A 19,971-nucleotide genomic window follows, 5' to 3' on the forward strand; every position below is an offset into this window, starting at 1 on the left:
TTTCGGTTGCAGCATGGTTTGCATTTATTCTCTCTGGTTTGAATGGCAAAGATCAAGTTCCTTTCTGACATTGTTTGTCTCATAAGAGGAATACGTTCCCCCAAGCACCACAAAGAAAACAAGCATTTACTCCTCAGAAGCATGTTCTTCACATAATTTAATGTCCAGTTAGTTTAACCTCCATGAGGTAATAGTGATTTCCTGAATAATTTAGTGTTACGTGAGGCCAAACTGCCTGAGATACAATCAGAACATGTTCCAGCCTGTGGGATTCTCCCTCTTTCTCCAAATATTCATGTCATCCTCAGCTAACAACGTAGTGCTTTTTCAGCTTTCAAAGAGCTAAGTAAATTCCATTGTGCATACTTTGGTGTGAGTATATATATATACATACACATACTGTCTATAATATACAGTCATTTGCAATAGAAGTCATAAATAAGCCTGGTAAAATAGTGACTTACAGTGCAAGTTCAGCTTTCTCCCCAGAGGGAGAAGACATTTTTGTAGGCATTTGACACATACATTTAAAATAAACCTCATAAACACGATGTAGAAGCTTGGCAGGAGAACAGATCAGGTGCAGCCTGCAGCCTTAGCTGGATATTTAGTATTTTGCAGAACACACTAAAAACTGTTCCACATCCCAAGAGGGATAAAATAGAGATTAACAGGAAGCGACACAGAAAGAAGGTCCTGCTTAATGGAACACAAAGGAAATTGGTCACTTACAGTAACAACATATGTCACCCTTTCCTTCTTTAATCCCAGGGGACACAGAATTAGCAGCAATCATCAGATAAGTGTGTGACCACAAGAAAAAGAGCTTTCAGATACACATTACTCACGATTATATTTTCCAGGTTAAAGCATAATGGAGGGAAACCCCTCCCAGATCTAATCAAGGGAACAGCTTGTAAACAAAAGTGGCAAAGTGAGCTCATGTGTCGTGTAAACGTGTTCAGGCACCACAGCTGAAAGTTGTGCTGTCCCGCAAATGGTGTAAATGCACAAAACCTGCTGAAGTTGCAGAGTTTGGCTTAAAAGTGAACCCAAAACCTCCTACTCCCAGCCTAGCTGACAGCTGAAGGTGAATCTAGGAGAAAAGAAATCCCTTAAGCATGATAAAGAATGTGTTTTTCTTATTGTCGAGCCAGGGCTCCACAGACACACAGTTATACATATATAGATACCTATTAAAAAAAAAAAGGTGCTTTTTTTTTCTGTTGTAAAGTGAGGCAACCTGAGTAGCTTTGCCAACTGCATCCTGGAAAAGGAAAGGGACAGAGTGACCAGGGACAGAGAACCAGACACTTGTGTGTTTGTGAAAACACACGGTTTTCACCTGCTTCACCCTTAATCTCTCAGAACCTGGCACGGCTCTTCCCCATCCCTCCCGTCACGGGAGGTTGAGCAGGTCGTGCTGGGCAAAGAGCTCCTGGGTGATATCGTAGACGTCACTGATGTGCGGCAGAGCCTCACCCAGCATGGCCACGGCCTCCTCGGCCGTGCCCACGTTCATCACCTCCAGGAAGGCGTTGCGGGACGGCAGCGTGCAGAACGCCACTGTGGCCGCCTTGCGAATGACCCAGGGGTGGTAGGCGGCCAGGGACGCGTTGTAGGAGTCGGTGCAGATGGTGGATGTGCGGGCGTCCTCCCCGGCGGTGCGCAGCCCCTCCAGGAAGAGCTGCAGCCAGCGCAGGGCCCGGTGCAGCCGCAGGACGGTCCGGCAGCCGGACTCGGGGTGTCCCCCGCGCTTCTGCACGTCCACCAGCCCGTTGGCCAGCTCGTACTCCACCATGGACTGCAGCGAGGCGTACCGCTCCCGCTGCTCCCCGCCGCTGTAGCCCTCCATGATCTGCACCTTGGCCACCGCGTCCTTGGTGATGAAGGAGAAGATGGTGCCCAGGCTGTGCAGGAACCTGCCGGTGGGGAGACACAGAATCGTGTTGGTTGGAAAAGCCCCTCAAGATCGAGTCCAGCCATAACCCACCCCTGGCACTGCCACATGTCCTGAGACCCTCATCTCCGTGTCTGTTCAACCCCTCCAGGGATGGTGACTCCAGCTCTGCCCTGGGCAGCCTGTTCCAATGCCCCACAGCCCTTTGGAGAAGAATTTTTCCTGATATCCAACCTCAACCTCCCCCGGCGCAACTTGAGGCCGTTTCCTCTGATCCTGTCAAATGCTACTTGGGAGAAGCGACCACCACCCTCCGTGCTACCGCCTCCCCTGGGGTCAGCGCCAGAGCAGCACCCACCGGATGAGCCCCCGCCAGCCGCTCAGGTACGGCCCCAGCAGCACCTCCCGCCGCTCGGACACGCACGTCTGGAACGCGGCGAGAACCTCCCGCAGGCTGAACGCGCCCGCAGCGCCCGCAGCGCCCGCCATGGCCGCGCACCCCCGCTCGCCTCACGTGACCCGCGGCTCCGTCAATCCGCGGCGGGCCTCGCCTCATGTGACTCAAGGCTCCACCAATCCGCGGCGGCCCCGCCCTGGCGGGCGGTTCTGAGGAGCCGGGGACGAGGCGGTGAGAGCGATGGCGGCCGGAGTGGGGCCGGGCCGGGCCGGGGTTCGCGGGTCCGGGGCCTGGGGGGTGTGTGCGGGGCGGGGTGTGCGCTCTGCTGCGGCTTGCGGGGCCGTGAGGGCCGAGGGCTGCCGGGAGCGCCGGGCCGGGGCCTCTGGGCCTGTGTGCGCCACACGCAGGTTTCCCCGTGAGGAAAGGCTGAGGGAGCTGGGGCTCTTGAGCTTGGAGGAGACTGAGGGGTGACCTCAGTGTTCCTAAATATATAAAGGGTGAGTGTCAGGAGGATGGAGCCAGGCTCTTCTCGGTGACAACCAGTGATAGGACAGGGGGCAATGGGTGCAAACTGCAACACAAGAGGTTCCACTTAAATACAAGAAGAATCTTCTTCCCAGTGAGGGTGGCAGAGCCTGGCCCAGGCTGCCCAGGGGGTTGTGGAGTCTCCTTCTGTGCAGACATTCCAACCCGCCTGGACACCTTCCTGTGTAACCTCATCTGGGTGTTCCTGCTCCATGGGGGGATTGCACTGGATGAGCTTTCCAGGGCCCTTCCAACCCCTCACACTCTGGGATTCTGTGATTCCCCGAGGGGTGGGACCGACGGGCCCAGCGGGGTCGGACCTGGACACGGGTGTTGTGGCCACTCTGAATAAATAAATAAACCGGGGAGCAGGAGCACTTTCCTCCCCTGCCTTCCCACCTGCGGGCTGGCCCAGGCTGCAGTGGTGATGATACCATAAAATCGGCAAAGTAACAGACTCGTAATCCCACATCTTAATGTTTTAAAAGTAGCATTTCTTATTTAGCACTGAGGGCGTCCTTCCGCAGGTCCCCCCACTCACCGGTTGGTCATACATGGCTTATATTGACAGAGAAATCTATATTCGTTACAGTTCTTGACAATCATTAAGGTATTCCCTGCTTATTCTAACACAAGCTGGCTGTTTACACAGTGCTAAGAAGCATCCGCATGTTTCTCAGTTACTTCTCAGTTACCTGTTTTAAAAGAATATGTTATAACTTTATGTCAACTTTAAGAACAGGGTGTGATTGCCAAGCACAAAGATTGTATGGTTATAAGGTTGGTTGATCTTTAAAGGTGCCTACCTTAATATCCTCCTAAACTATGAGTTCTATAATTCCTTATAATGCAATTTAATAATTAGAAATATAGATATCAGTGATGGTGACTACTGGAGGCAAACAGGCCTGAACTTCCAGCAGTTTTTATCCCCTGACTTGTGTTTTCTGGCTGTGTTCCCTCTAGGAAGAAGTTGGGCCTCTGCTTGAGTCTTCTGGCTGAAACACAGTTGCAATGGCGGGTGTGAAAACGGCGCAATCTGCGCTTCTTTTGGCCCCCGTTGGACTGGTTCTGGAATAATTTCCCACGCAGTTTGAGATTTAGAGTTTGTTAAAATGCCTGAAATAAAAGTCACCCCCTTGGGTAAGTCCAATCTAAAATCCTCCTGAGCTATAAGCAGTGAAAAGCTGTAGAATTTAGAATTCAGAGTAATATACTGCAATATGTGTTACATTTGTGCAGCAGCCTGACCTGGTTCTTTTCAGTTTGTCACTGTCCTCTTGTCTCAAGCAAGTAAGACTTGAACAGTCTGACAGCTCTATTTTGATTATGGGATTCATTAATAGTTACTGGTAAAAGCATTATAGTATCATATTGTAGTATTAGTTCACTTAACGGTGCTGAAGATCTAAAGGAAGCAAGTTTTTCTTTTTTGTGTTTTTTTTAAATGAGTTGCACAGAGATGCATTTGTGTCCCGAGATGGCAGAGGCTGTGCCGAGCAGAACTGCTTTATCCCAGTGGATAGTTGTCTGTCTCAGAGTGGACTTAATTAGAGCTTAATGAAGGTCTGTGCTTTCACTGAGAGGCAGAGAACCTGGGAACTTCCATGCTATTTTTTTCCAGATAAGAGATTATTTTGCTCTTACTAGAACCTGTGCAGCTGCGATTGCGCCGCAGCGGGCAGAGAACACGCGTGTCCTGCGTCTGACCTGTTGTGGGTTTGGGCACTTACTGTGGTTCTGCAGCTGGAGGCCCCGTCCTGAGCTCAGGGCTGGGGTGGTTCACATTTCCTTACCCTCTAACAGGTCTTGTTTGGCAGAAAGGATGTTGTCCTGCATCAGAAAAGGGCTTGGGAGGTTGCACGGACCTTTAAATGCTTCGTTTTTACAGATTGTAAATACTCGTAGAGATGTCTTACTTGTCTTTTTCTTGCGCCCAGGGGCTGGCCAGGACGTGGGACGCAGCTGCATCCTCGTGTCCATCGCCGGGAAGAACGTGATGCTGGACTGCGGGATGCACATGGGCTACAACGATGATGTGAGTAACAGTGGAGACACCTGAATGTTGCGTAGAGGTGTCGGACTCCTGCACGTAACTGTGACGGTGTTGCCGGCAGCTCTTGCCGCGTTGCCAACCCTGCTGCAGTCCACTGCATTATCGCAGAGTGCCTTGAGGCGCATCACAGTGTGTTTCCAGTGTTTTTGGTTGTTCATGCCATTGTTTTGTTGGATTAGTAACATAATATTATATTAATTGGCTTTGTTGCTTCATGTCTTTGCAGAGACGCTTCCCTGACTTTTCGTACATCACTCAGAACGGGAGGCTGACTGACTTTCTAGACTGCGTGATCATCAGGTGAGAACCCTTCAGAGCTCACACGGGACACGGGAAAGCTTTGTAAACCGTCCCTTGCAACCCAAACGTATTTTAAGTCCATCATTTATATTTTGTCAAGTTCCTCTATGTCATACAGTGCTTTAAAAAGCAAGATCTGAGAACCAGGCAAGCTAAATCCCCATGCAGCGTCTCTTGTATCCTTTGTGTCTTTGCAGCCACTTTCACTTGGACCATTGTGGAGCGTTACCGTATTTCAGCGAGATGGTGGGTTACGACGGGCCCATTTACATGACGCACCCCACCAAGGCCATCTGCCCCATCCTCCTGGAGGACTACAGGAAAATCACCGTGGATAAAAAAGGAGAAACCAACTTCTTCACTTCCCAAATGATTAAAGACTGCATGAAAAAAGTGGTTGCTGTGCATCTCCACCAGACCGTTCAGGTAAACGGTCGTTCCTGCGCACTCTGCAATCGGAGCAGCTGCATTGCTGTGGAAAGCAGAGGAATTTTGGTATTTTTTCTAAATGTTTGCGCTGTTTGTGCAGGTGGATGAGGAGCTGGAGATCAAGGCGTACTACGCCGGCCACGTGCTTGGAGCAGCCATGTTCCAGATCAAAGTTGGCTGCGAGTCAGTCGTGTACACTGTGAGTACTCACAAGATGTACAGATATTCCTTTTAATGGCCTGTCCCGTCACCCTGGGAATATTAATGGGTTTCTCTTCTTCCATCAGGGTGATTATAACATGACACCAGACAGACATTTAGGGTAAGTAGGAAGCTGAGTTTTTACGAGCTGTATGTATTTCTGGCAGAAAGGTTTTAGCACAGCTTCTGCTAATACTTGGGGCTTATTAGCATTGATTCTTTGTTAGCAGACATTTAACTGTGTCTTTGCTGGAAAGATAACGCAGTTTAGAATTACAAGGATGAACAGATTTACCTTGATTCTTCCAGAGAGACCTTAATGCGATCTTCTTCTCTATGCTTGTATTGATTTGTTTTTAAGACTGCATAATAATAGGATTTAGATATTTGAAATGTTTTATTGTCGTGGTGTCTTCTAAATGTATTTACTTTCTACGAGAGTGCCAATCACAAACTTTAATGTTCATTTTATTTTTACTAGCATATATATGAGAGATTTACAATTTTCATGCTATTTAGAATAACATTTTAATGCATTTAAAACAAGTAATAGACTGGAGAAGTATTGCTTTTCAAAGCCTGTAGTTTCCATTCTGCGCTGGATTAATTTAAAGCAATGAGAGGAATCCTGATGCTGCCAGAGAGCTCCTGGTGGCTTTGGACAAGCTGATGTTCACCTGTTTTCCTCTCTGCAAATGGGGACAGTGACATTTTCCACCCGTCTTTGAGACCTGCAGATAAGAAATGCCACAAACTATCAGTGGGATTGCCTTTTTAAAGATTCCTTCTGTTTTAGCGCTGCCTGGATTGATAAGTGTCGCCCGGATTTATTAATAACTGAATCCACCTACGCCACAACTATCAGAGATTCCAAACGCTGCAGAGAAAGAGATTTCTTGAAGAAAGTTCACGAGACTGTCGAAAGAGGAGGGAAGGTACGGCCTTTTCATCATCTAAGTAATGTGGGTTTTTTTCTCTGTGAAGCTCTCATTGGCTCTGTAGCGCTCTATAATTATTAATTAACTCGGGCAGCTGCGTGTGAAGCCGAAGATGTTTTTATATTCCTCACTCTGTGCTTTAAAAGAGAATATCAAACACTTAAACCATGCCAGGAAGAAAACCAAAGGACGAGTTAATGAGCCAGTGAGGGGAAGTGCTCGGCTTACAGCCTGCAAACGTGGAGCATAAAGGCAAGGCTGCCCAGCCAAGCAGATCAGTGCTTGTCAAATATCAGTGTTTGTCATCCCCAAACTGCAGACAACACATTCCTGCAGGGGGAAAGGTCGGAAAATTGGAAAGCGAGAGGGAACTGAGGGACTTGCTCAGAAATGATAACACTGCGGTACCATTCATATGCTGTTTGGGTTTCACAGACTAAATTACGCCTCAATTGCAGGTTCTTATCCCAGTTTTTGCCCTTGGACGCGCCCAGGAACTTTGCATTTTATTGGAGACTTTCTGGTGAGTGCAGGCTCTGCTGCGCAGGCGCCACCTCCTCCTGTCCCCTCCTGTTGTCCCGGCAGGTGTCTGTGATCCACCTGGTTAGCACCAGCGTTCTCATCAGTTTTCCTCTGCATGTCGGCCCATACGGGCCACTGCAGAATTACTTCTTTATTTCCCGTATATTTCCCAGTGTTCCTGACTAAGCAGTAAATGAACTGTTTTCTCTCCACATTCATTCTCTGCTCCTCCCTCAATCAATCGTCCTTTAAAATATTGGATCGCATCTTTGCCACAGTGTAAAAGAGTTTTCACGGGAGGGGGAGGAGAGATGAACAAGTATTAAACTTGTGTATAGGCATTGTGTGGAAATGTTCATTAGAATACCAAGTGATACTGCTTTTAATTACTACCCCTAGCGCTAATATTTGTATTGGAAGGAAGTTGTAGTGGGTGAGGAGAACTGGACAAAACCATCTTTGGAGTAAGTTAATGCGTAGTGTTATAGCATTATCAAAATAACTCATTTATAGCTCATTGGGAGCAGGATATGCACAAGAAAATCTTTGGCGCCTACTCAGGTTTATAGACTTGGAGTCAGGATCCTACTCAGGCCCTCACACGTATCTCAAATGTTTCTTTCTACAGGGAAAGAATGAACTTGAAGGCTCCAATTTATTTTTCCACGGGACTGACGGAGAAGGCCAATCATTATTACAAGCTCTTCATCACCTGGACTAATCAGAAAATCCGGAAAACGTTTGTGCAGAGGAACATGTTTGAATTCAAACACATCAAAGCGTTTGATCGGGCCTTTGCAGACAACCCGGGACCGATGGTAGGTGGGGGTTAAACGAGGTAAATAGCGCAGATGTGGGGTGTCAGGGGCTGGTTTCACCACACCACACATCCCTTTAATATCAACATCCCATCTCAACGCTTTTGTCTGTGTAACTATTACAGACCTTTATTTCAGTAAAGGTAAAATGCCCAGAGAGGGAAAAATAAAGATTGCATGTTCACAGTAATTTTTACAGTATATTATTTGAAGTCAGGAGACGGATCCTTTACAGCACCAGCTCTTGCTGCTGGTTTTATTTCTGAGTGGTTTCTTAGACAGTAGCTGAAAGGAATCTTGTCGAGTGTGACAGTACCACTATCAAACCCTTCAAAGTTGTTACCGGATGCTGTGGATGCTCACAACAACTTCCTAAAACACTTGTTTAATTTACATGAGAATTAGACAAGCTGGGAAAAATTAAGTAGCAAAAAATCTCCATTAAAGCTTTGATGTTTTAAGTGTGCTGTAATGTTTATGAGTGGATACCCTCCACAGGTTTAGGATATGTGTATCTTGAGTAATGGAAAAAATCCCTGTTTTCTGTGGTGGTTTTTAGTGCATTTTTCAATTCTAGGTTGTGTTTGCGACCCCTGGGATGCTTCACGCAGGACAGTCCCTCCAGATCTTCAGGAAATGGGCAGGGAATGAAAAGAACATGGTAAGAATGTGTTTCTTTGAGTGATGCTTTGTGGTGATGTGATGGTGGCATCGATACAGAAGAACAGAGGCTTCCCAGTGAATGTAAGCTGTGAAGAGCACACATTTCCATCAGTGTTTTACTGCTGTGTTTTTATGTTAACAACAGCTGTGCTACACATACAGGGTTTGTATATTTTCCTCGTTTCCTTCTCAGGTCATCATGCCCGGCTACTGCGTGCAGGGAACCGTGGGCCACAAGATTCTGAGTGGACAGCGCAAGCTGGAAATGGAAGGAAGACAAATAGTGAGTCTTATTAATATTTTCAAGTGGGAGGAACTTCAGGTGGTAAGTAGAGACCATGTACTTGTTACCGGAGTACACTGCGTACACTGAGAATGCCCAAGTAACGTTTTCTTTGGGCTAAACACAGAGGAGTTTGGGTCTGTGTGTGTGTATTCAGAAGCTACAGTGAGGCAAAGCGGTTGTGGGCTCATGAAGCTGCGCGTTGTGCTCCCTGCAGCTGGAGGTGAAGATGCAGGTGGAGTACATGTCCTTCAGCGCCCACGCCGATGCCAAGGGCATCATGCAGCTCATTCGCCAGGCTGAGCCGCGCAACGTGCTCCTGGTCCACGGCGAAGCCAAGAAAATGGAGTTTCTGAAACAGAAAATCGAGCAGGAGTTCCGTACGTATCGCGCTGGTAGTGAGGAGGGGAAGGCAGCAAAGCCTGGGCTGCAGAAATGCTCCTCCTGACGCCGTCTGTTCCCACTGCAGATGTCAACTGCTACATGCCCGCGAACGGAGAGACCACCACGATCTTCACCAACCCCAGCATTCCCGTCGACATCTCGCTGGGGCTCCTCAAGAGAGAAACAGCAACAGGTGACACATTTTTAATGAACGTATCGTCAATAATGTTTAAAAACAAGCATGGGCAGCTACCTCATTTTCTACTCATTGCCCGTTCATGATGAAAACACAGTCCGTGTGCTTTGACTGGCTTGGTCTGTGGAAACTGGAATTGCTTTTATAAACGCAATTCAAGGAAAATCTAAAGTGGTACGGGAAGAGAGGCGGCAGTTCTGTGTTCCTGAGCAGGGTCTGGTTTGTGTCCAGAGGCTTGATAGGGGTTTAAGCACCAAGTACTTTAACAGCCGGGAGAACAAAGCTGTAAAATCGTAGTCTCTGAACCTCAGCAGGGATCCAGAAATCCAGTTTATTAAGTCTGATAGCAGTGCTTGTGGGAGAGGTGAGCATGTCGTCGTTAACCGTGTCATCTCTTCCCTTGGTTTAGGTCTCTTACCAGATTCCAAGAAGCCAAAGCTGATGCACGGCACCTTAATGATGAAGGATAACGTAAGTAAAAAAGTTCTTGTGTTTGTCTGGTGTCCTCTTACTGCTGGACTTGTGCAGCGCTGAACACAACCTGCACGGAGGAACAAAACCTCAGAAGGCGCAGAGAACTGGCGTCTAAGGGCTCTGTGCTTTTCCCCGCAGAGCTTCCGCCTGGTTTCCCCCGAGCAGGCGCTGAAGGAGCTGGGACTGACGGAACATCAGCTGCGCTTCACCTGCCGCGTCCACATCCAGGATCCGCGGAAAGAACACGAGACCGTGCTCCGTGTCTACAACCACCTCAAAGGGTCAGTCTGTTCTTGGTGGACTTGAGCTTGGACTTCTTAGTGTGCGTGGCCTATCCAAAATAAATCATTTACCTTCTCTGTTACCAGGGTCCTGAAAGATTATTCCGTGCAGCATCTCCCTGACGGCTCCATAACAGTCGAGTCCATTCTTATCCAGGCCACGGCGCACTCGGAGGATCAAGGAACCAAAGTTCTGCTTGTGTCCTGGACTTACCAGGTAGGAACACTCGGAAATGGGCTTTCCAGCATCCCTGATCTTAACTCCTCACAGTCCCAACCTCTCCTACCCTGGCGGTTGCTCGGGTGCGTCTTTATCACTCCATTTTTGAAACAGGCAGATGCTGCCCTTGCCTTTATCATTTTAGGTTTAGTACAAATGGTTTTACAGGAGCTTTTGTGAATCACTTTTCTCTGGGACAACTGAACTCAAGACTCTTTAGTAACAACACTCACTACAATTACAATAACAATCACATTTGTGTTTTGAGGACACTGTAGTATCCAGGTTCTAAACTCCTGCCTGTATCACTACTCCAATGCAGAGTGTGGTATTTTACACTGTATTTCTTGGGTGTAAAAGTTAACCAACCAGCAGAAATCTCGTAACACCAATTGCTGTGAGATTAGACACTTGTTACCTTTTCTGTCTTTCAAAAGTACACATTCTAGGGCTCTATTTTGAAATGCTTTTACAGCAAGGAAATGCCGTCTTAAGTGCAAAGAAAAAAATATCAATAGTTCTTTATTGTTTCAAGGAAGAATTTCACTTTCCTGATTTTGAAAGCACACCCAGAAACGCATTTGTGTTACCGGCTGCCATTTTTGAACAGTGCAAACATCAGATTCTGCCAAACCCAAGAATTATTTCAGCTATTTCTAGGTACCTGTTGAATTTCTTGCCCCAGTGGGTAAGTGGAAGACGCGTCCATCCTGTTTCTCTGTGTTCTCTCCAGGACGAGGAGCTGGGCAGTTTTCTCACATCCCTGCTGAAAAAAGGGCTTCCCCAGAGCACGGCCTGAGCCCCAGCGCCGCTTCCAAGACACATTTTATTTTGTTTACATTGTCAATGTTTTTTCCTATTTTAATAAAGCGATTACGGCGTTTGTCCAATTACTGCAGTGATGGTCTGTATTGTTTAGCTGCGATCTTCTCACATTAGAAACCTGTCTGGGGGAGTCATTTTAAAGAGTCCTGAGGACTGTCAGAGAATACAGCTCCCCTGGTGCTGTCCCAGTTGGCTCATAAAAATACACAGCTAATAAAAATATACGGCACTTCCCTCCAGTCTTCCCTTGTGTAACACCCACTGCGTCAAAGGCACTGGTTTCCGAGGTTTGTTTTCAAATAAACAGTAGGAGAGATGAAACGTGTACTTACTTTAAGTAAATCAGTTGATGCCATCTCTGTGTTTCTTGTTTCCGTGTCTCTGGTGTAGTTTGTACACATAGGAGGTCTCCCTGTGTTTCTGGTCGTAGATCGTGTAAACCCTTTCGGACCTGAACCGGAGCCTGAGGCTGAAGCTCCAGCGCTTGCTGGAGGAGGTGAAATAATACAGGAGGGGGTTGAGGCAGCAGTTGACGCTCACGAGGGCCAGGGTGACCCTCCGCATTTTGTAGATCAAGCTGGTAAACGACTTATTCTGGATGACCCGGACTCTCATTAAAAAGTGAAGCAAGTGCGTGAGGTGATATGGGAGAAAGCACAAAGTACAGATGGCCAGGATGATGTAGATGGTGCTCAGCGCCTTCCTCTTGCGGACGCTGTGCTTGATCTGGGAGATCCTCTTGGCGATGAGCGGGTAGCTGATGAGAATGATGGAAAACGGGATCACGAACCCAAAAACCAAGGCCAGGATGTTGTAGGGAGCCATGCGGTAAGTCCAGCAGCTCGAAGGGAAGTTCTCAAAACACGCCGTCGCGTTCCTCTCGCCGCTGTTGTGCAGAGGGCCACCGAGGACCAGAGGAACCGCGACACTCAGAGCCACCACCCAGAGGGCTGCGACCACCGCCACGTAATGGGCGGCTCTGATGCGGATGTAGGTGAAGGGGTGCAGCACCGCGATGTAACGATCGACGCAAATGCAGGTGAAAAAGGCGATGCTGAGGTAGATGTTGATGTAGTACAAAGTCCCGGTGACCCTACAAGCCACGTCCCCGAAGATCCAGTTGTTTCGGTTCAGGTGGTAATGAATTTTAAAAGGCAACACGCAAACGAACAAGGTGTCCACCAGCGCCAGGTTGATCATGTAGACGTAGGAATGAGCCGTGTGCTCTGCTCTGCAGGACAGGCAGTACAGAGCCACCACGTTTTCTACCAGCCCCAGCACGAAGACGATGCTGTAGATGACAGTAAACAAGGAATACTGGAAATCCGCGTCCAAACTGGATTCTGAACTGGCATTGGCAACGGTCTCATTGGAGACTCCTCCAGGGCAGGACACACCTGCCATGATTTCTGCAGGGATTAAAGTCTTAAACCAGCCCTAACCTCAGTGGGCTCTGGAGGTTTATTTCATCTCGAGTGGGGAAGAGCTGAAGCGATGTTCAGTCTGGTGAAGCCCGTGCTTGGTGTATTTATTAACAGATGGAAAGTGCTGTTGCTGTAAAGAAAGAATAAATCATTTAAAACATGAGCATTTGAAGTTCACGCAGTAGACAGAGCATTTACTGGCCTGAAAATCATTGCGAGGTGACAGTGTTGCAGTAAGAGAGGTGGCAATTCCCCTGCTCCCACAAAAGACACGCAGTGCAGTGCAGTTTCCTCCATCAAATATCTAAAAAATAATAATAAATCTGAGCAACTAAGCCAAACACAAACACCTAAAGAGAAGCCTTAAAGGTGGTGGAGAAATTAAACCAGCTACAACAGGCACCGAGGTCCTGGAGTTGAGCCACTGACCACACAAAGACACAAAGGTTGTTGGGTGCTTTCCAAAGGAAGCGCTCAGATCACACTTCCTCCCAAGAGCGGTTTATCTAACGAAGTCAAAAGCACCCGAGATGACAATGGGAAGACGAGAAAGGAAAAATAACCAGTTTTGCTCTAAGTTGGCCAAGGACACGTCTCTGCTCACCTGGGCAAAGGGCTGTGCACAGACCAACACAACCCAGGCACGGCTCGGCCGTAACTCCACACAGCACAGGACTTGAAACAACCTTCGTTCTCAGAGTTTTGCCAGAGCAAAAGCCACTGAAAATCTCACTTTTCTAGGTTTTACCACCAGGTAAAAGCTCCACGACACACACAAGGAATTTCTGCAAATAGCACCTTAACACAAACCCATTTAAGCTCAACTACAGGAGCCGTGGAAAGGGGGGATAGTAAATCACTGCCGTGGAGTATCTTACAAGTCAGTTATAAGTTGTTCTTCTACCCAGTTCCACCCGCACTGCAGGACCCCCCGTGTACATCAGTGTGAATGAAAATATGCTCATTTTCTGCGAGAGGTAACAAGTGACAGAGCCAACAACTAAACAGCTATTTTCCAAGTCACTTTTCTCTTAGAATAACACACCATTTACTTATCTACCATTCCAAAAGCAGAGTCTGATCACATCCCAGCTCCCAGCGTTGTTTTCTTGGTTGGTTATTTTTCCTTTGAGGCGGGGAGGCTGTTGTTTCTGCCACCCAAAAAGCAGCAGCGAGTTCCTGTTCAAAGTTATTTCATTTACAAAAACACAGCAACACACACATCGAAGTTGCCACCAGATTTTGAGTTCATTAAATTATCAGAAATGTTTTCATATAAACTTAAGCTTGAGTCCTTCAACTCTGGTCAAGCGGGAGGTTTTTCTGGTTTTAAAGCGTCACTGTCACCCAAAGATCTCCCTGTGTACTGGGTGTCCAAGTGGAATCAATTGAAGAGAATTAGTGATGCAACAGCATAAAAAGGAGAGGAATTATAAATAACCCCTGATAAAAATAACAAGTATTAATGACAGACATAAAAAATGATTCAGATTAGGGGTACAGTCCGGAAACATCTACAGAAGCATCACGAGCAGGTATTTTTGCTCTATTAAATAAAAAAAGGCTGCAGCAACAGTCGGCTTGATTAACACCCCGACAGCACTAGCGTTGCTTTGGGTTCCTGCCCTGTAAGGATTCGTAATAAACTGAGTTAGAAAGCCAACTTACCAGAGCTCAGCTCATGGTCTCCTGCACAGCAGCTGCAGTTGAGTCTCCCCGGAGCGTCCTCAGACCCACGAGGTCGCGCTGAGCGGGGCTTTGGAAACACATCGCTCTGCAGAGAGAAACCACAGGAAGGAGTGAAGACGAGCGGCTGTCGCTCGGGTCCCGGGCGGAGGTGTCACCCCCCGGCTGCGCTCTCGCTTCCCCCGGCGCGGGGATGAGCCAGACTGCGCTGCCGCTCCTGTGCAGACAAACCACAGCCTAAAACTGTACGGGCACGTTCGGGTTTGATGCCACTCATGTTGAAAAATGGCAGAATGTTTCGGGTTGGAAAAGCCCCTCAAGATCATCGAGTCCACCCGTTCCCCACCCCAGCGCTGCCCCATGTCCTGAGAACCTCATGTCCGTCTGTCCAACCCTCCAGGGATGGTGACTCCAGCACTGCCCGTCCACAGGCACTCAAGAGGTCGCTAAAATTCTTCCTTTATTTATGTGAACGCGATAGTCTGTGTCACTGTGAACTGCCACTTAACAACCGACATCCCCTCACCAGGCCGAGCGGACAAACTGCCTTTCTCTGTCACTCTTCTCTCGGGGACAAAGGGGACGTTAATGACGGTGGTGCCAGGCACCTCAGCTGCACGTCGCTTCCACCACAGGACGGTGTTCAGACCAGCTGCTGTTTCTTTTGTGAACTTCAGTCAAAATCTTCATCCTCTTCCCTGTAACCTCGAATGGCCATTTTATAATCAAAACATCTGGCGTCATTCATTCACAAGAAATTAAAAACCAAAAATCACAAGTTACCCAGCGCGTAAGGAGGGAAGAGCAGGAGGTGGCGAGGAGCAAACCAGAGCCCAGCGCGAGGCCGACTCGCTCGTGGAGTCTGTCCCACCAGCCCAGGCTGTGACCACTAAAACTGGTTTTAAGTGACCTCAAGGGAACTTTGCTCTATAACACGCGGCATCTGAAGCGACGCGACTTTGTAGAAGGGAATGGGACAATGGAAAAGCCGCTCCAGCTCAGTAAGAGACGGTGAGGAGGAGGGGAAATGGACTTTCAAAGGCTGTTTCTGCAGGTGACAGCACCAAGCAGTGACGGTTGTCCCTCGCACCACGCGGTACGAGGCCGGGTCAGAGAGGAAACGCTGCGCTCTCCTCCTTTCTGAGCCTGCATCCTCCCCGCACACACAGCAAAAGGGGAAAAAACCACAATATTAAAAAACAAACCAAAAATGTCCTTCCTCCTCCTGTTTGGAACAGGTACCAGAACCTCAGAAAAAACAATAATTATAAAAAGCGGTTATCTGCAAGCAGCGTGGAGCTGTTCTTCCTTTCCCCAGAGGACAAGAACAAACGATGGGAAGATGCCTCCAGTCAATGATTTTTATTGAGACGAGCGCGTCCTGCGTGGAGAGCGCCTGGCGAACCTCCAGCGCGGCCTCAACAACGGCCCCTTGAGCCGCGGCCGCAGCCACAGAGCTGCTGCTCTCCCGGGGAAACTGGAGCCTCCAAATCTGAGCAGGGGGGAGAAATAAAACATTGATTTAGGGAAAAAGATGGAAACGAAGCCACATGAACGCACTTAAAACCTGGGGTCTTCATGTGCCACCTGGGCTCCCTCCCCACCGGCAAACCCCAACCCAGCAGCAGCAGCGGCCTCTGCAAAATTCCATGATGTCCATTTGCTACCTCCTGCAAATTTGCCCCCGAATTTACATTTTTTTAAGCTAAAAAACTTAAATAGTTTAGATCAGACGCTGCAGAATGAACAGAGCTGCCATATAAACAAAAGGATGATCTGTTCTCTGCGCTCCGGCCTGTACGATCCTCTCGTAAATACCAAGGGAGAAGCGAGTGAGCAGACAGGGATCTGCGGGCACCCAGACACCGCAGAACATTTGGTCTTTATAACATGGCACAGCACAAGAATTTATGAGAATTGAAAGTATGATTCATGTGAGACCTCAAAGTCATAGTCAGCACAACTTCTTTTTTACCACCCTGAAAGTAAGAGGAAATCTATCGGAAAAATAGAATTACACATTTTTTCCACAGCAAGCGCTGTAAACACCTCCAGAGTCTGTGGGTGTCAGCGAACAAAGTGTGAGCCACAGGTTGGACAGAACACGAAGGAAAACTGTGGGTGTTACCGCTCCCTCCAACATCTGACCTGGCTCCTACAGAAACAACGTCATTCCCATGTTCACCTACCTGCTTCATCATACTCCACGGATTTGAGGAAGAGCCCGGACGGCGGGGCCATGGCGTTGGCTGGGAAAGCCCGCGAATCTTTTATCTCCAGTAACTCCTTTATGTGCCGAGGTGTCAGCCTCCCCTGGCCAACTGCAACTAGAGCCCCGACCATTCTCCGGACCTGCAAAATACAGGGAACGTGGCTTAGGAGCTGCCCTTGTAACACTTAAAGAGATTGGGAGATTCTGTGTCCTGTGCCCGTGCTGTCAGAGCATCGTGCTGTGGGACAGCCCACGGTTACTACCGATCAATCCAGAAATCAGGGAGTTCAGTGCCCGTTGCTCAGGAAAGAACGATATCACCATGATTTCCTATCACCAGCCTGCTCCTGAACAGGGGTACATTGTTATTACTAAACCCACAGGTCCCAGAAAGCCTAATTTCTGGTGGCACCACATCTTCTAGTGACCAAAGCTGGTGGCAGGGAACAGAACTAGCAAAATCAACTTGCTGCCTTTAAGCCTTCCCTCCCTACAACTAAAGGCGTCAGTAGGAACGAGATGGGGACCCGTAACACAGCACGACCATGGAGCAGGGTCGTTCTCATCACCCGCGAGCAGAAAGCCGAGCAGAGGACGGTTTCTGTTCCAGAAACAGCAGCGCCCACGCCCCCGTCTGCGCAGGAAGCTGATGTGCGCAGAGCTGAGCTCAAGGTGGTTCTTAACACACAAGCGAGCCTGTTTCCAGCTGGGGGGCTGTGTAGGGGCTTGCTTCTCTCTCATAAGGCAAAAGAGAGAAAACAAAGGAAAAAACCCAAATAAGTAGGACAGCCCACAAGAAAGCGTCCCCCCAGTGTGGCAAACTGGCATTTTGGACACCTCTGCGTGTCACAACTTGTGTCCCTCTGCACTCGGGGGTTCCAGAACCAGCGGGTTAGCACAGATTTCACACCACGGTGCTCATGCCCCTCACATCCCGTCCTCCAGGCTCAGATTTTACCGCCAACAGCAGCACCAGCCCACGCGGGGTAAAGGGTCCAGCAGACACTGTCCTGTCTGGACACGGCCCCACTTGCACAGCCACCGTCAGTCATTCGGCCTAAATAAACATCAACTCTATTCAGGACCTTTCAAAGGCATAGCAAGCTCTCCACGAACTTAAACGTAGCGCTGTAATGAAACATCGGTCTAAGTTTCTGACCCATTAACATTTACAAAAGAATAAACCAAGGTCCACTAAGCAACCTGATCGCGTTTATATCACCGTTAAGAAGAAAGGTCCAACAAGCCCAGATATATTTATCCAAAGCCCTACACGCTCTGGTCTCAAACTGCACTGGGTTCCAAGAGCCTGTGAGCAGATGGCACGGAGAAGCAGCAGATCCCTGACATCTGTTATTTTATCCATCCCTCACTAGAGGTCATTGTGAGCTGTGACTTCAGCCTTGCTGAGCTGGTCTAAGTGCAGACTGAGATCTGAAATTGCCCTGTGTTTGGTGTCTTCCCCTTTCAGTGTGCTAGTCAGCAAAGACGTCTACATACAGCTTCTGGGGCTGTTTAACCCTTTTCTCTAACGAAACCATCCAGATGTACAGGTAACTACTCTCTGCACAATGTCACTAAGTGGCATTTCAGTTTTAATGCGCTAAATGGGTTACCGGCATTTTCCCCGTGTCACAGGAGCATCTGATGAGCTGTATATCGAGCCCTCCTCTCCAGCACGTTGTTGTTCTTCCCTTGCTCGTATCCAGACACCCACTGCCAGAGAGCTCACGGAGCATTACTTGGCACAGGATAAGAAACAAATCCGGTTTGTCAAAACAGAATAAAAAATAGCTGCTTGCCGTTGCCACAAAACACCCCCTCTCTCCTCTAAAAACAAGCCCTCTCTTGCCTGTTCTCCATCTCCAGAGTGTGACCACGGCCAGGGGAGGCAGACTGGGAACTGCCAGCTCTTTCCTAACGAGGTGAACCATTAAGCTGTGGAGAGAGTTGTCTCCCCTGAGGATACAGCGGCACAAACCCCGCTGGAGTTATTTCAAAGAAAACCAGGGGCCAGACAGCACGGCAGAGGGAGAGACCCTGCAGTCATGCCTGCGTAGCTGAATCAGGTCTTCCCATCCCTCCTTTGTGCAACGCTGAGGATCACTTCATGCTCCAAAGCCAGAAAGTAAAATTCCAGGCAGCCCTCGCTGGGCCTGGTGCCATTCAGCAGAGCAAAACCATATGTCTGTTGGTTTTTACCACTCAGGCTGCAAGGACAAAACTTGCGGAAAACAAAACTTTCCATCCTCCCACGTGGTTCTGTGATTTTGGACATTCATTTCGGACACAAACTTAGGAGATTCTGGTTCTACCAGCTCAAAGAAAGAACACAGAACCTCAGCTTTCCGATGGCATGTCCCTGTGTGTGACACGCAGCTGTGACACCATCTCTGTGACAGAGACAGCACTGCGCAGGGATGCGACATCGCTAAACCCATCAATGGTTATAGCGACAGCAGCACTTTGGTCCTTGGAGGCAAAGTGAGCGATGAACACAGCGCCAAACAGTACCTGTCGGTAAAGGAACGATCTGCTCCTGAACTTCAGCTCCCAAAACTCCAGTCCCCTGAAGAAAGAAACAAAAAAAAAGCATTTAAAATCACATTTCAAATGGCTCTTCTACCCACAAGGGAAGTATAAGTCATAGGTGAACACGAGTAGAATGAATGAGCAGCTGCACAGCCCCTAATTAACCTGAAACAGCATCGGGAGCTTTCCAACACCAGGCTGCTCGTTTGCCACGTGAACGCAGACATCTTCTGGGCAACTCCTGCCTGTTTTATATGTACCTGGTTTTACGGGGCTTGATCTTCCCCTCACCAGATCTGTCCATACAGATGCCATTTGCCAGGAAGTTTTATGGTAGTAGCCAATATTCCCCATAAGAACTCGACAGACGTTCCAACACCGACACTTGCATCCTCTGCTAAATCTTTACAAATTACTTTCTAAGTATTTTAGTGGTTTTGTTGACGTCCAAATACCAGCTCTAACTCTAAAACCCGGTGCAGACCCGTTCTCAGGAACAGCCCCACAGGGAAGAACCTCTACACACGTACAAATTAATAAAATAAATCTGATATGCATATTAGATATCTATAAAAACATACACACACACATATTGTACATCAGATATGCCAGCAGCATAAAAGGTTTTTACTTCAGGGCCTGCATCTCCAAACTTCCATGTGACCAAGCAACTCTGGAAGTCACTGATAAAAGCAACGACAAAAT

The 19,971-nt window shown here is 48.2% G+C and overlaps 4 protein-coding genes across 8 annotated transcripts in view; 1 reads left to right on the forward strand and 3 right to left on the reverse strand.

The window, feature by feature from the left end:
- On the reverse strand, positions 1-2,416 carry CPTP (ceramide-1-phosphate transfer protein). Its single transcript, XM_065037917.1, has 2 exons — positions 2,259-2,416; positions 1-1,922 (listed from the first exon to the last, which is right to left on the reverse strand). Exons 1-2 carry the CDS (start codon positions 2,387-2,389, stop codon positions 1,400-1,402), a joined length of 654 nt encoding a protein of 217 aa, XP_064893989.1. The 5' UTR covers positions 2,390-2,416; the 3' UTR covers positions 1-1,399.
- Positions 2,281-11,477, forward strand: INTS11 (integrator complex subunit 11). Of its 4 annotated transcripts, none has more exons than XM_065037904.1 (18): positions 2,281-2,528; positions 3,789-3,965; positions 4,763-4,860; positions 5,105-5,178; positions 5,376-5,604; positions 5,708-5,806; positions 5,895-5,929; positions 6,605-6,743; positions 7,205-7,269; positions 7,897-8,086; positions 8,664-8,747; positions 8,943-9,032; positions 9,250-9,412; positions 9,502-9,609; positions 10,022-10,083; positions 10,225-10,367; positions 10,455-10,584; positions 11,321-11,477. In XM_065037904.1, the coding sequence occupies exons 2-18, from the start codon at positions 3,938-3,940 to the stop codon at positions 11,384-11,386; spliced, it is 1,803 nt and encodes a 600-aa protein (XP_064893976.1). In that variant the 5' UTR covers positions 2,281-2,528; positions 3,789-3,937; the 3' UTR covers positions 11,387-11,477. The 4 variants fall into 4 exon arrangements, with proteins under 4 accessions (XP_064893976.1, XP_064893978.1, XP_064893977.1 ...); XM_065037906.1 differs by having other exon boundaries at positions 2,500-2,570; XM_065037905.1 differs by having other exon boundaries at positions 2,504-2,578.
- LOC135575238 (lysophosphatidic acid receptor 6-like) lies at positions 6,256-12,816 on the reverse strand. 2 transcript variants are annotated; one of them, XR_010467480.1, is made up of 2 exons: positions 11,252-12,816; positions 6,256-6,539 (listed from the first exon to the last, which is right to left on the reverse strand). XR_010467480.1 is itself a non-coding variant. In XM_021281799.2 (2 exons), exon 1 carries the CDS (start codon positions 12,814-12,816, stop codon positions 11,755-11,757), a length of 1,062 nt encoding a protein of 353 aa, XP_021137474.2. In that variant the 3' UTR covers positions 6,256-6,539; positions 11,745-11,754. The 2 variants fall into 2 exon arrangements, 1 of the variants encoding a protein (XP_021137474.2); XM_021281799.2 differs by having other exon boundaries at positions 11,745-12,816.
- PUSL1 (pseudouridine synthase like 1) overlaps positions 8,189-19,971 on the reverse strand; it is a 26,484-nt gene continuing 14,701 nt past the window's right edge. The window contains exons 6-10 of the mRNA XM_065037916.1: positions 19,249-19,303; positions 16,712-16,874; positions 15,049-16,014; positions 14,505-14,610; positions 8,189-12,966 (exon numbers count right to left, since the gene is read on the reverse strand). Coding sequence (XP_064893988.1) covers positions 15,941-16,014; positions 16,712-16,874; positions 19,249-19,303 — 292 coding nt within the window. The 3' untranslated portion in view covers positions 8,189-12,966; positions 14,505-14,610; positions 15,049-15,940. The remainder of the gene's footprint in view (positions 12,967-14,504; positions 14,611-15,048; positions 16,015-16,711; positions 16,875-19,248; positions 19,304-19,971) is intronic.

This window comes from Columba livia, chromosome 21, assembly GCF_036013475.1.
Source record: "Columba livia isolate bColLiv1 breed racing homer chromosome 21, bColLiv1.pat.W.v2, whole genome shotgun sequence".
NCBI lineage: Eukaryota > Metazoa > Chordata > Aves > Columbiformes > Columbidae > Columba > Columba livia.

Excerpts from the sequence above, each read along its gene's own strand:
- CPTP (XM_065037917.1), bottom strand. The coding sequence starts at position 2,389 with ATGGCGGGCGCTGCGGGCGCTGCGGGCGCGTTCAGCCTGCGGGAGGTT. Across the intron at positions 1,923-2,258 it reads GGCTGGCGGGGGCTCATCCG|GTTCCTGCACAGCCTGGGCA; the intron begins GTGGGTGCTGCT and ends CCCCACCGGCAG.
- INTS11 (XM_065037904.1), top strand. The coding sequence starts at position 3,938 with ATGCCTGAAATAAAAGTCACCCCCTTGG. Across the intron at positions 4,861-5,104 it reads ACATGGGCTACAACGATGAT|AGACGCTTCCCTGACTTTTC; the intron begins GTGAGTAACAGT and ends ATGTCTTTGCAG. Across the intron at positions 6,744-7,204 it reads CTGTCGAAAGAGGAGGGAAG|GTTCTTATCCCAGTTTTTGC; the intron begins GTACGGCCTTTT and ends CCTCAATTGCAG.
- LOC135575238 (XM_021281799.2), bottom strand. The coding sequence starts at position 12,816 with ATGGCAGGTGTGTCCTGCCCTGGAGGAGTCTCCAATGAGACCGTTGCC.